This window comes from Mytilus californianus, unplaced genomic scaffold, assembly GCF_021869535.1.
Source record: "Mytilus californianus isolate M0D057914Y unplaced genomic scaffold, xbMytCali1.0.p SCAF_7, whole genome shotgun sequence".
In the NCBI taxonomy this organism is placed as follows: domain Eukaryota; kingdom Metazoa; phylum Mollusca; class Bivalvia; order Mytilida; family Mytilidae; genus Mytilus; species Mytilus californianus.
Genome location: NW_026262723.1, coordinates 24,988,392 through 25,002,025, shown reverse-complemented (window position 1 = coordinate 25,002,025; position 13,634 = coordinate 24,988,392). Strand labels below are relative to the sequence as shown.

Here is a 13,634-nt window from a genome sequence, read left to right as displayed (position 1 = left end):
AAAAACGGACAAATAGAGTGTTATTGCTATAAGGTACCTAGTCGGTGTTGTATTATTCATATAGTTTTCACAACTGCAACAAGTGTGTTACGATATTTTTCCACTCGAGACAGTTAAAACTTAAAATTTAACTGTTGAGAGTAGAGCCATATCGTAATACACGAGTTATAGTGGTGGAATCTGTTTCCCTTATATGATTTTTATCCTTCCTTTTCAAAGATTTGTAGATAGTTGTGCTTTTTATATGTGACGTCATCAGACATGGTCGCCTTTTATAATGACGTCACAAAAGGGAATTCGGAAGACGCCAAGAAAATTTGACGTCATAATTGAATTTCGACCAATCGTTTGCCGAGAACAGATATTTCACTAGTGAGGAGAAATATTTTTCCCCACACCGATCAAGGTATGTGAAAATAGCACAAAAATTAGAGAAATATAGTAAGATAATAAGATCCAATGGCATTGAACGATTAAGCCCTATTCACAAACAATAGAGAACCGGGATGAGTCATGCAAATCCAATATTTGTTATACCAATTAAAAATATGAATTATCCTATAATTAAATAATGATTTGAACGTTTTCGTAGCATCAGATCTTTCACGATCTTCAAAAAGCGGTATGCGATCTTTCACGATCCGAAAAAATAACTTTTTGTAAATATTTCCATTTTTTCAAAATTTCTGATTATGTTAACACAAATTAACCTTTAAGAACCATTTGAATCATTAAAATGGAATGACATTTTACAAAGAAAGTTGTTTAGTCATTCGAATTATGAAAATAATCTTTGTTTGTTTGTTTACATATTCAATGTCATTGAAATGTCGAGGAGCAATCTGCCTTTTGTAGTTTTGGAAAAAATGAAGCACTTTTAAACCTTGATTTTTATCAGATACTGATCATAATGTTGAACCATTTTGATAGACAGTTTTATTTTTTTGTAAATTTTCCGTATAATTCATTAAATTAGATTAGCAGTTGACCTTGCAAATGGCTTCTCGATAAGATTTCATTCACGATCTTATACCAGAGCTTTCACGATCCGATCGCAATACTTGACCACCGTTAGGTATTCTTTCACGATCATTTTTCTCGATATACCGAATGACACTCGTGAAATCACCAAACCTAATTCTCATATCAGTAAAACGGGGTAACACTACAATATGAAATAAGACAACTATTGACCTATTGACAAGGGTCGTGAATGTGTGCCGAGTCTCCCCTCTCTCCATATTTGACCTCATTAAATGATGGTGACCGAAGTTCTAACGAAATGTCTCGTAGTTAAGGTCAATGCATACGGGAAAATATCAGCGAATTGGTGTACGGGAAGACAATAATTCAATAAATTAGATTAGCAGTTGACCTTGCAAATGACTTCGGTCACCGCACAGCGCAAGTGCGAGGGAGAAAACCGTGATGAAAGAATGTAAATAAACGTGCACTGGAAGATAAATAATAATAACTGATTCTTAAAGAACAAATTTAACACAGAATTAGCAATAGCTGGACAATCATGACTATCAAGGAGACATAAAAGAACGTACAATACAGGAAAACTATTAACAGAGGAATATTGGTGTATCTATGTATTATAGCTTATAATGGAATAATTGTTCTCTAGTTATGGCGTCGATTGGTTCTTGTAAGAAATTTTTGAAATTGGTCTATAACAAAGATTTATCGGTAAATAATTATAATAGACATTCATCATATGGGGTATGAATTATACCTGTTGACTTTTTCAAAGATGTCCAAAAGTCTAATTAAAAAAAGAGACAATATACCAAAGGGGAATCTACAATTTAGAGTCAGTCCAATAAAACAGATAACACCATGACCAAAAATAAAAAAACGACGAAAAAACACATAATAACAACACATAAAATACAAGACAAAAGATTGACCAACACGAACGCTACTAAAAATAAGGTTTGAACTCTAGTGCACCGGGATTGTAGGCAGTTCCTACTCCACATGTAACACTCCCCATGTTGCTCAATGACATGTACATTAATTTTTAGAATTCGCTTCAAAATTAATGGAACAAAATATTTTGGTGTTGTTTAAAATTCTAAAAAGAGGTATATATTTTACTGCTATCTCTAAAATATGCACTGTCATATACGGAATTAGATTGCTTTTGTATTATATAAGAAATTTGATTTTTATTAAATATCATTTGTGGCCGCCTTTTAAACCATAAGGACATAAAATGACACCTTTAGTGTCAGATCAAACTGATAATGTTGTTGTTGCAACAATACCATTTTGTATTTAATGTTATAGAAAATTGTAATGTCCCATTAAATACTTAAACTATCTAGATTATTCAAAATTGATATAATTACGTATACAAAACATTCAATTTATAAGATTTTGATTTCCAATATAAATGATTTTTTTTTTTTTTTTGTAATGTATTGTCTGTTAAATATATATATTTTTTATATTTGAAAAAAGTAGGCTATGGTATATTTATCCAATCTTAAAGTCATATGAAACGAGTTTGTTTGTAATTTAAGTGTGATTGCACCAATGCATGCATATATATATACTCAACTAAGTCCTGTAAGCAAATTTTTTTTTTATATGTATTACGAATCTATAACGTATTATCGACAAATGATTTTTCTTTCAGTGATTGTTGATCGCAAGCTAAATAACTTTCGAGTTTGTTGCCTAAGTTTCCCGGATCGTGTCATTGATAAACAATCAACACATTTGCTAATTAAACCTTTCCCTCAAAAGTTGTTAAATTATTTGCTGTGTTAAATTTGTTCTTTAAGAATCAGTTATTATTATGTATCTTCCAGTGCACGTTTGTTTACATTCTTTCATCACGCACAGTTTTCCCCTCGCACTTGCGCTGTGCGGTGACCGAAGTTCTAACGAAATGTCTCTTAGTTAAGGTCACTGCATACGGGAAAATATCGGCGAATTAATGTACGGGAAGATAATAATTCAATAACAGTACATTTATGAAGATTTTGATAACATAAAGGATGTTCTTTTACAAGAAAGATCACGTACACTTGTTTTATAGTAAAACTTAGCCATTCAACATATTCAAGTGTATAAAACATGTTAAACTTTGAAGTTTCACATGACTTTAACATGAAATAATCAAACTATTTGCATATGAATTAATCAGAGGAAATGATGAACAACAGTCAACACAATACTACACACACAACTAAAGACACGGAAACATAAAACAGTCTAAAATTAACTTAATGTAAAATACAGTTTCTCTTGTTTCATGAGATCTTTGTTCTTCGTCATGTTTTCATTCCATTAATAACTTTCAACACTAACTAAATGACGCCATCGCGAGTTGTTTGACTGTTATTGTATATCTGTTCCAAAGATGACGACGGATGTGTTCCATTTTATGTAACCGGAATCCCCAATCTCAGTCGCAGAGATCATATCGGTTCCGTTCAATACTAGTACTACGTAACACTACACTCATATTAAGTGAAGTATTGCGGAGCATGTACGGAACGGATATGAACTCTGCGCCGGAGATTACAGAATCCCGTCCTCTTTTCTTGGAATGTGACATCACGGTATAAGACATATCATCGATTTTGTACTTACATGAGCAACACGACGGGTGCTACATGTGGAGCAGGATCCGTATTTGCTTACCCTTCCGGAGTACATTGAGCCCAACCACAAACCCCCAACCCCACACCCCCACCCACCCATCCACCCCCACCGGATTTTTGTTAGGATCATGTTGCTTGGTCTTCATTTTTCAATGTTTTATTTGGTTGACTATCTCTTATCTTTCAGTCGTTTTTGTTTTTGTTTGTTTTTTTTTTTTTTGCCATGAGGTTGTCAGTTTGTCTTCGACTTTGATGAGATTGAATATCCTTTTGCTTTTCTCTCGCCTCTATTTTACTGTCAGTATCATATATTTTACAGTTATAAAATTGAGAATGGAAATGGGGAATATGTCAAAGAGACAACAACCCAACCAAAGAGCAGACAACAGCCGCCAATGGGTCTTCAATGCAGCGAGAAAATCCCACACCCGGAGGTGGTCCTCAGCCGGCCCCTAAATAAAATTGTGTGCTAGTTCAGTGAAAATGGACGTCACACTAAACTCCAAAACATATAAATGAACTAAAATTAAAAAACATAGTAGACTAACAAAGGCCAGAGGCTTCTGACGTGGAACAGGCGCAAAAATGCGGCGGGGTTAAACGTGTTTTGTGAGATCTCAACCCTCCCCCTATACCTCTAGCCAATGTAGAATAAAGAAACACATAGCAATACGCACAGTAAAACTCAGTTTAAAAGAAGTCTGAGTCCGATGTCAGAATAGGTAACAAAAGAAACTAAGTAAAATGACAATGATACATAAATGAACAAAGGACTACTAGCAGTTACTGACATGCCAGCTCCAGACATCAATTAAACTGATTGAAAGATTATGTCTTCATCATATGAAAATCAAGTACAATCTCTCCCGTTAGGGATATAGTATCATACCATCATAAAATATATGAGAAGAACATAACCCGTAGCATGCCAACAACTGGTTTTAGAATAAATGTGTTTATTTCCGATGCAAAGACCCTATGAGTGAATCAATATTAATACCAAAATATGCAATCCTTAATGACTTGACAACAGTATCGTAACTATATCCTTTCCGAACAAGTCTGTTTAAAGGTTTGGTTAGCTTTTGAGGTGAATGCCGACATTTTTGTGCTTTGTAAAGAATATTACCATAAAATATTGGATGTGAAATACCTGAACGTATAAGATGTCTGCATGTTGATTTATATTTACGAATGATGTCCTTGTACCGATGATAAAATTTAGTAAATGTTTTGACTAGTTTGTGATATCGAAAACCCTGGTGTTATAATTTTTCAGTAATACAGAGATTTCTTTCGTTGAAATCAAATACGTTGTTACATACACGAGCGAATCGAACAAGTTGAGATATATAAACACCATAAGATGGCGACAAGGGAACGTCACCATCTAAAAATGGATAATTAACAATAGGAAATGAAAAATCATCTCTTTTATCATAAATTTTGGTATTAAGCTTCCCGTTAAAGATAAAGATATCAAGATCCAGGAAAGGGCAGTGTTCATTGTTAGTATTAACTTTATTTAAAGTCAGTTCGGCAGGATAAATCTCTTTAGTGTACATACTGAAGTCGTCATTATTGAGAGCCAATATATCATCTAAATATCTATAAAGTGTTATTAAATTTTTGAATCAGATTTTGTTTCGATGGGTCTTTGCTGATTTTAGTCATAAATTGTAACTCATAACATTACAGAAACAGGTCCGCAATAAGTGGTGCACAGTTAGTCCCCATGGGAGTTCCGATAACCTGACGATATACGGAATCTCCATAGCAAACAAAAATGTTATCTAGTAAAAATTCAAGGGCAGTTATAGTATCAAATCAGGTCCAATTGACATAGTTCTTTTGCTTGTTGTTACTAAAAAATTACCTAAAAGAGTTTGAACATATATATTCGCTTTCCGACTTTTTAAATGCCCATTTAATCAGGTGTGTGAATTTTTTCTTAATAAGATTATGAGGCAACGTGGTATATAGGGTAGAAAAATCAAAACTTTGAACAGATTCGAAATCACCAATATAAGCATGCAATTTATCAAGTACTTCCAACGAATTTTTGACACTCCAAAAGTAATTAATTCCACTATTTTCAAAGGCCTTATTTGAACAATTTATTACCAGGTTTTTGATTGTACCAAGTGTACTAGTAAGTAGAATAGATAGTTTAGTAGTGGAACAATGGCTTAAAGACGAAATAAATCTATATCTGTATGGAGTTTTATGCAGCTTCGGAAGCCAGTACATACATGTAGTTGGAACTTTCATTGTATTTGGTTCTGCTTGTAAAGAGGTAGCTAAAAGTTTATGTTTGTTACAGATGTCATTTTCCGAAAATGGAGTCAGTTGGAATGTTGGTGAATTCTTGATTTCCTTTTGTAGAACATCAATGTAAAATTTACGTCAAACAATAATGATATTGTTAGCAGCCTTATCATCCTTATCAGCCGGGACAAAAATATATTCCTTGGCGAGTTCTTTTAGCTTATGTTTGATACGGGAAATTGGGCTATTATGGTTGTTGTTAGGAGTAAAATGATCTTTAAAATGTTGAATACGTATATCAACTATGTTCATTACCGAATTAAAAAAAGAATCTAATGATTTCTTGTCAGCTTTTTCTCGTTTTATCCATTTAGAGCAGTAAGTACGGAGTGAGTCGTGGATGATGTTACGACACTCATTCCAATTAATAATTGACGGGGGACGATATTTAGGTCCTTAAAGTTTACTGGGGAATGATTTCAACTCTCGGTCACGAACGATGTTAAGGTCTCCTGTTATAACATGGGAACTGGGGCCATAAATGTTGATATTTGTATACTTATCTTAGTGTATTTCAAGAAGAATTTTAAAGGACAGTCCTTGCTGAAATGCCATTTATTACACCATTGTAGTAGATAATATAATTATGATTAGCAAATTACGGAGAAATATAAAATGACCTCTTGCTTTTTGTAAAAAGAAACCTTTGTCATTAACCAGTACTTACAATTCAATAGCTACAATAGATTCAATATTTTGTTTTTTTAGATCATGTGAAAACGCTATATTCAACAATATTCATGTATTCTAAAGTGTTCTACAAAAGACCTAAACCTAAGCCTAAAACAGAATCTATGATGGTAAGTCATTAAAGCACCGACTGTTTATCTATTGTAGGGAGGCAAGTTTTATTTCAAATGTTGTTTGTTTTTTTTAATTTCGTAAAAAATGTTTCAGAAAGTAAGAAAAAAAAAGTTTACATTGATAACTAGGGGATATAATAAATACAACGTTGAGTTTTAAAAAATATTCTTGTTTTTGTATGTTATAAACAAAATAGTTCGTTTTAGATTAAAGCTGATAATAAGAAGTTTATCTTGAGAGAGAAAAACAAAAACATGCTCTCATCCTATCTCCATTAAGGAATCGATATTACTTATTATTTGCCTCCATGATGATCTTTTGAAGATACTTTTTAAAAAAATAACCAGTATAAGTAAGGCAATGTGACTATATTTTGTGTTAAGGATGTACGCTTCTCTTGTTTTTGAATTTTTGCCAGATATTCGGAATCCTCTGGTTTTATCCGTGTAGTGTCATTAAAAAATTTTGCCCGCTAACCCCTACTTTTCTTTTCATAATATTATTACATATAGTTTAAAAAACCATATTTGAAAATCTTATAGAATCCTTGTTATTTTTTCATAGTTTTTGAAAGAAAAAAGGTGCCAATGTTAAATGTATGAAAAATCTAGAGAGAATCATTTCCCGCCAAATTTTAATGGCTTATATCTCGAAAGCAAGCTCACGGACCCTTCATTTTTTTCTGCTTTTATAGTTCCTTTATCTATATACTATCAATTTATAACAGTCTTTTTGAAAGCTTGTAATTTTGAAACAGAGTAGCGAACATCCTTAACGTGGAGAAGGGGGCGTTGAATTTCATATCTGAAATATTAGTATGGACATTGCATATTCAGATCATGTCTTCCTATTTTGTTTATAATATTACTAAATGATACAGTATATACTTTGAAGTATAACAGCAATGTTATAGTGTTTGCCGGCTTAAAAACACATGCAGCATGCAAATACTGGGGGCCTGATTTCAGAAATTGCAAGCATTGTTTGAAATGATATTGTTTACTGTAATATTGTATTAACTAATTTACTTGTTTTTCTGTATTTCCTTTACCGGGTAAATTGCATTTTCTGAACTGATATTTAACATCTTATTGTAAATGCCATTTCACAAATAGCTGTCTTTTGTTATAAATATTTTTTTAATTCAACGAATTTTTTTATTGAAACAAAAATGCATGCTGGTTATATTCTGGGGAAATTATTCTTTCATTTTCAAGCCTAGAGTAATTCTGCTAGTTTGACCTTCAAATTTAGTTTGGTTAGTTCGTGTTGTTTAGTTGCTGTCTTTTTTTAATATTCCATACAACTCATTTATCCGTATTCATCTTTCACTTACTAGGTGTTAAAATGCTGTTTAATTTGTGATACTAGTATTTTGTTCATGGTAGTAGTTTTGTTTTTATCGTATATAAACGATTGTACTCAATTAATTAAGAAATATGTTTTTCTTTTGCAGATATTTCTCTGCATAATAGCCAGCTTTTCATCAATGACTGCAGCCGTTGTGTCTGTGTTGGTGGTTATGCTGTTTTCGACTCCAACACCTAATTGTAATGGTAGGTTAAACAAACTAAACAAAGAGTTTTCTCAGAGTTTAAGGTTAAACAAATTAAATAAAGAGTTTTCTCGGAGTTAGGTTAAACAAATTAAATAAAGGGTTTTATCATAGTTTAATGTGAAACAAATTAAATAAAGGGTTTCCTCGGAGTTAGGTTAAACAAATTAAATAAAGGGTTTTCTCAGAGTTTAAGGTTAAACAAATTAAATAAACAGTTTCCTCGGAGTTAGGTTAAACAAATTAAATAAAGGTTTTTCTCAGAGTTCAATGTTAAACAAATTAAATAAAGGGTATTATTAGAGTTTAAGGTGAAACAAATTAAATAAAGGGTTTCCTCGAAGTTAGGTTTAACAAATTAAATAAAGGGTTTTCTCAGAGTTTAAGGTTAAACAAATTAGATAAAGGGTTTTCTCAGAGTGTAAGGTTATGCAAATCAAATAAATGGTTTTCTCGGAGTTTAAGGTTAAACAAATTTAATGAAGGGTTTTCTCAGAGTTCGGTTAAACAAATTAAATAAAGGTTTTTCTCAGAATTTAAGGTTAAACAAATTAAATAAAGGCTTTTCTCAGAGCTTAAGGTTATACAAATCAAATAAAGGGTTTTCTCAGAGTTTAATGTGAAACAAATTAAATAAAGGGTTTCCTCGGAGTTAGGTTAAACAAATTAAATAAAGGGTTTTCTCAGAGTTTAAGGTTAAACAAATTAAATAAACAGTTTCCTCGGAGTTAGGTTAAACAAATTAAATAAAGGTTTTTCTCAGAGTTTAATGTTAAACAAATTAAATAAAGGGTATTATTAGAGTTTAAGGTGAAACAAATTAAATAAAGGGTTTCCTCGGAGTTAGGTTTAACAAATTAAATAAAGGGTTTTCTCAGAGTTTAAGGTTAAATAAATTAGATAAAGGGTTTTCTCAGAGTGTAAGGTTATGCAAATCAAATAAATGGTTTTCTCGGAGTTTAAGGTTAAACAAATTTAATGAAGGGTTTTCTCAGAGTTCGGTTAAACAAATTAAATAAAGGTTTTTCTCAGAATTTAAGGTTAAACAAATTAAATAAAGGCTTTTCTCAGAGCTTAAGGTTATACAAATCAAATAAATGGTTTTCTCGAAGTTTATGATTAAAAAAAATTAATAAAGGCTTTTCTCAGAGTTTAAGGTTAAACAAATTAAATAAAGGGTTTTCTCAGAGTTTAAGGTTACACAAATGGATTAAAGGGTTTTCTCAGAGCTTATCCCTGTCTATAATATTTTTTTTTCTCTCGGGACATAACCCAGTAGTCATAATATTGTATGAACATTGGAGGACAGTAATCATATCACAACAATCAAGCTGCCGATGTAACCTGTAGATCTCGCTAACCATTGTATAATTATGTAGAAAAGTATGTGTTTTATTTTCGGTAACATCTTAATTTTTTGCATCTTTGAATAATTTAAAGAAGAAACATGGGTTTTTCTTCAAAATACCTATCAAATATTTTTATCTTTAGACTAGTGTTGTAATCTCTTGTTTTCAATAAACCAAATTAGTCTCATGGTACTTCTACCTAAGGACTCGCCGCTTTGGCATCTTTAAGTCGATTCAATGTTAAAATTAATTCGACTCCACGAGGTTTTTCTTCTCCAACTAGTGATGGCTTAAACCAGATTGTGCACAAATTTTCGAAAGCTTTGATTCTTATTTATAACTTCATTTGACTCTGCATATGGTAATCTAATAAGTTGGGGTCAAACATGGTATTTCAGAAACTACTTTTGTCCTGCTCTCTTTCATAAAAAACCAAAAAAAAAACAACATTGCCACGTGATTCAGTTACAAGTTAGATATTTGTTCTATTTTACCACGAATTGAAAACTATAGGTGTCTACCGGATATCCCCATGCAAATGAAAGTAGTTTGCTACTAGTTTCATTGCCTATAAAAATGTTTCGGATTACTTTTTTTATGTGATTGAAAATGGCATGTACTTCATACAGAATTTTAGATCACCTACAAGTCTTTTCACCGTCATTTGATTGTTAAAAGAGGCGAAAGATTCCATAACGGAGAATCACAGTCCATAAGTCAAAGAAAGACCGACGAAATCATGGCAAACAACGAACAACTACTAAAAAACAGTCCATAAAACACTTTTAATTATTTAAACCACGATAACACACACACACAAAACGGGGTTGATCTCAGGTGCTCCGGAAGGGTCAGCAGATCCTGCTCTACATGTGGCACGCGAGTAAGGTGACAGATGTCATAAGTGATTTAGTAATTTTGCTTACTAGCCCCTCCAACATTCAACCTGGTTTAAGTGGTGATTATCCTTCTCAATCTTATCCCCAAACAGTTAGTATACTTTTGTCAATGCAAATATTTTTTGTTTAAGTTTCTGTTTGTAGTGTAGTACATGTAATGCTTGATTTTACTTTCAGCTAACACATGCAATGCAGCATTTTCAGCATATTTGTCTGAAGCTCAAGCACTGGCAACCAAATCATTAGCTGAAAACGATACAATCGTATTTGATCAAACTGTTTCTAACTGGGATGACGCTTATAGTACAACAACAGGAAAATATACAGTCAAGTGCACAGGGATGTATACATTTACCTGGACAATTTGCGGAGACGCCAAAAAGTATGCCGGGGGTCAACTAGGAGAGTGGGGAACCTATCTAATGCAAGGGACAACTATCATTGGCGCAGTTCATACAGATACTGAAGAATGGTCAGATCATGACTGTTCAACCGGAAGTGTAACTCGTTACGTCATTTCCGGTGATGAAATTTATTTGAAGACTGGTTTCTACCATCAAGGTATTTTACTGAGTATGAAGGACCAGTCGAGATCAACGTTTTCTGGATGGAAAATATTCGAATAGATTAAAAACTCAGCAATATGAAATAATTAACAGCATAAATAATTTGTGGAGACAATTATCTGAGCAAACTTGTAATTAATAGATCATAAGCAACACAACGAGCAAAATTGGTTGACCAGCTTTTTTTTTGCTCTATTCAAACAACTGATTTCACCAGTTATTAATTTATTTGAATGTTTTATGGATATTATAGGTTTCGGAATCATCATCATAGTGGTATTTTCCTGAATTTTTGTACGTTGTTATTTGTTAGTTATAAAAGGTTTTTGTTATTTTTATGTTATGGTCGTGTCTGTATCTTTGTCTAAAAAACAAAGTTTTCGTTTCAAATTTGACGAGGGGCCTCGGTGGCAACGCCCTAACGATAATAGTCAAACTTTGTATCGGCTTTTATCAGTGTACATCTGTCATCAGTTAAATCAGGGAGTAAATAAAATGTAAAATGATAAAATTGCTACATACTTTGCCAATATGAAGTATATATTGTTATATATTTAAAGATATTATAAAAAAAATGATAAGACAGTTGAAAGATGTTGTACTTAAATGCTAAAATCTGCAATAAGAGAACTTGTGCGTTCGTAAATACACAATCAGTCGTTTGTTTGGATGTGTTTCTTTTCTTTTTTTCTTTTGCATTTGTATAGAGGGGCAGATTTCTTTCTGAACTCATTTATGTTGATGAAATAAGCATTACCTTTCGTGAAGGGGTTCGAAAGGAAGGCTGGCCTAAATGGACATGAGATAAGAGTTTAGCGTTATGAGCGAGGACGGAAGTTGAAACTCAAAATTAGCCAATGCAGTAGATTGCAAATCAGAGGTTATTGTGCTTGATTTTTGGACTATAAATCATGCATTATGTACATAAACGTTTAATATAGGACAGTTTTCATCAATATTTTTTTATCATTTTTTACCATATTAATTCGCTCATTTTTATTATCATTTTTTGTTTTGGAAAGGCGGGGCGGGGTGTGTATGATTATAACCAAAATCAATTTCTTCTCAAATCTTAATTTAAGGTTATTCTCTTTTATCAATATTAACTTGATTTACATGTTCCTTTGGTCTGTTTTTTTTTATTATTAATCCTTATATAAACTATGTAGTAATCCAGTAAAGTTAATTTAAACACCATGACTGAAAATATTTTTGTGAAATAATATTTCTTTAAAACCGTCCGTAAATTTTTTATGTAGTTGTGGTATTTATAACTGACGATGATACCATTTAACATATTCAACCTTTATTTAAAACATTCTAAAGCATAATACAGTTAATTTCCATTTCAATCCAAAGCGAATACTTTCTATAAGTATAATGTCTATCATTTACATCATTGTACTTTTTGTATGTTACATATACGGGTATTTAATAATATACTGACGTCTCCGAAAATCGGCGGTTATTTATGGTAAATACATGTAATCACCTAATTTATATGTTCATTAATCTATCAAATATCGTCATTCTATTTAGAAAATAAAAATATGGAATCTTGATAAACACATTCATTACTTCAAAATCTTTTGATAAATGCACATATTTTCTGCTGTATCACACAATCCTGTTTCTATATATAACTTGATATGGGGTGTATTTTTACAGTACATGTAGCATAGATTTACCATAGAGAATAAACAAAAATCTACAGCCTAAGGAAACTAAACGATCGTGTTTTCCTTGACTGTTTATGACATCTCTGTACTAAATCCAGTGTTTGTGTACTGATTGACAGTTAAGTCTTGTATATATAATGTTTTGTTAGTAGCTTTAAATTACTAGCTTTCAGTAAATGCTGTACTTTGTGTCTTACTCCTTTTTTCACATGTTTTCTGTATGTTTTAGGTCGATCTGACGAGTCAAGTTTTTTATCAGATTTTTACAATGTGTCCTTATGTTGTGCTGTAACACGGCTGTGCCAGGTCAGGTTTGGCGCCCGCAATTATGTTTAACCCCGCCACATTCTGTATGTGTCTGTACCAAGTCTGTAAGTCGTCGTTTTTTGCCGTATATCATATTTATTTTTTTGTTTTTTCTTTTGTTTCTTACATAAACAAGGCGTTAGTTTTCTCGTTTGAACTGTTTTATTTACATTGATCATGCTGGGACTTTTTATAGCCTGCTATGCGGTATGGGGTGTTCTCATTTTTGAAGGCAGGACGGTGATCTATAGCAAGCTAGAAAAGTTGTGAACAAACTGAAGAAAGAATCCTTAAAGATAAAAAAAATAAATAATATAAGAAATAAAATGATGTCTTCAACCACAGACGATGTTCCAGATAGCAACATAACCTAGAAAAAGGTTTAAATTGTTTAGTTGATATCTGATTTCTCTTTTATTGGAAAGTCAAAGAAAACATACGATAAAACATGTACAGAAAAGAAAATAAATCACCCAAAACACCTCCCCATCAAATTATGATATCATAAAAAATTACTTTAATTCA

The 13,634-nt window shown here is 32.1% G+C and overlaps 1 protein-coding gene across 1 annotated transcript; it reads left to right on the top strand.

Annotated features, from left to right (window-relative positions):
- The first annotated feature begins 6,656 nt into the window (after window positions 1-6,656).
- Window positions 6,657-12,684, top strand: LOC127710179 (complement C1q-like protein 2). Its single transcript, XM_052215941.1, has 3 exons — window positions 6,657-6,751; window positions 8,212-8,311; window positions 10,736-12,684. Exons 1-3 carry the CDS (start codon window positions 6,692-6,694, stop codon window positions 11,182-11,184), a joined length of 609 nt encoding a protein of 202 aa, XP_052071901.1. The 5' UTR covers window positions 6,657-6,691; the 3' UTR covers window positions 11,185-12,684.
- Window positions 12,685-13,634: the final 950 nt, after the last annotated feature.

Bases quoted from the DNA above. Each gene is read 5' to 3' on its own strand.
- LOC127710179 (XM_052215941.1), top strand. From the start codon at position 6,692: ATGTATTCTAAAGTGTTCTACAAAAGACCTAAACCTAAGCCTAAAACA. The intron at 6,752-8,211 runs GTAAGTCATTAA...TTTCTTTTGCAG, and splicing joins CTAAAACAGAATCTATGATG to ATATTTCTCTGCATAATAGC. The intron at 8,312-10,735 runs GTAGGTTAAACA...TTTTACTTTCAG, and splicing joins TCCAACACCTAATTGTAATG to CTAACACATGCAATGCAGCA.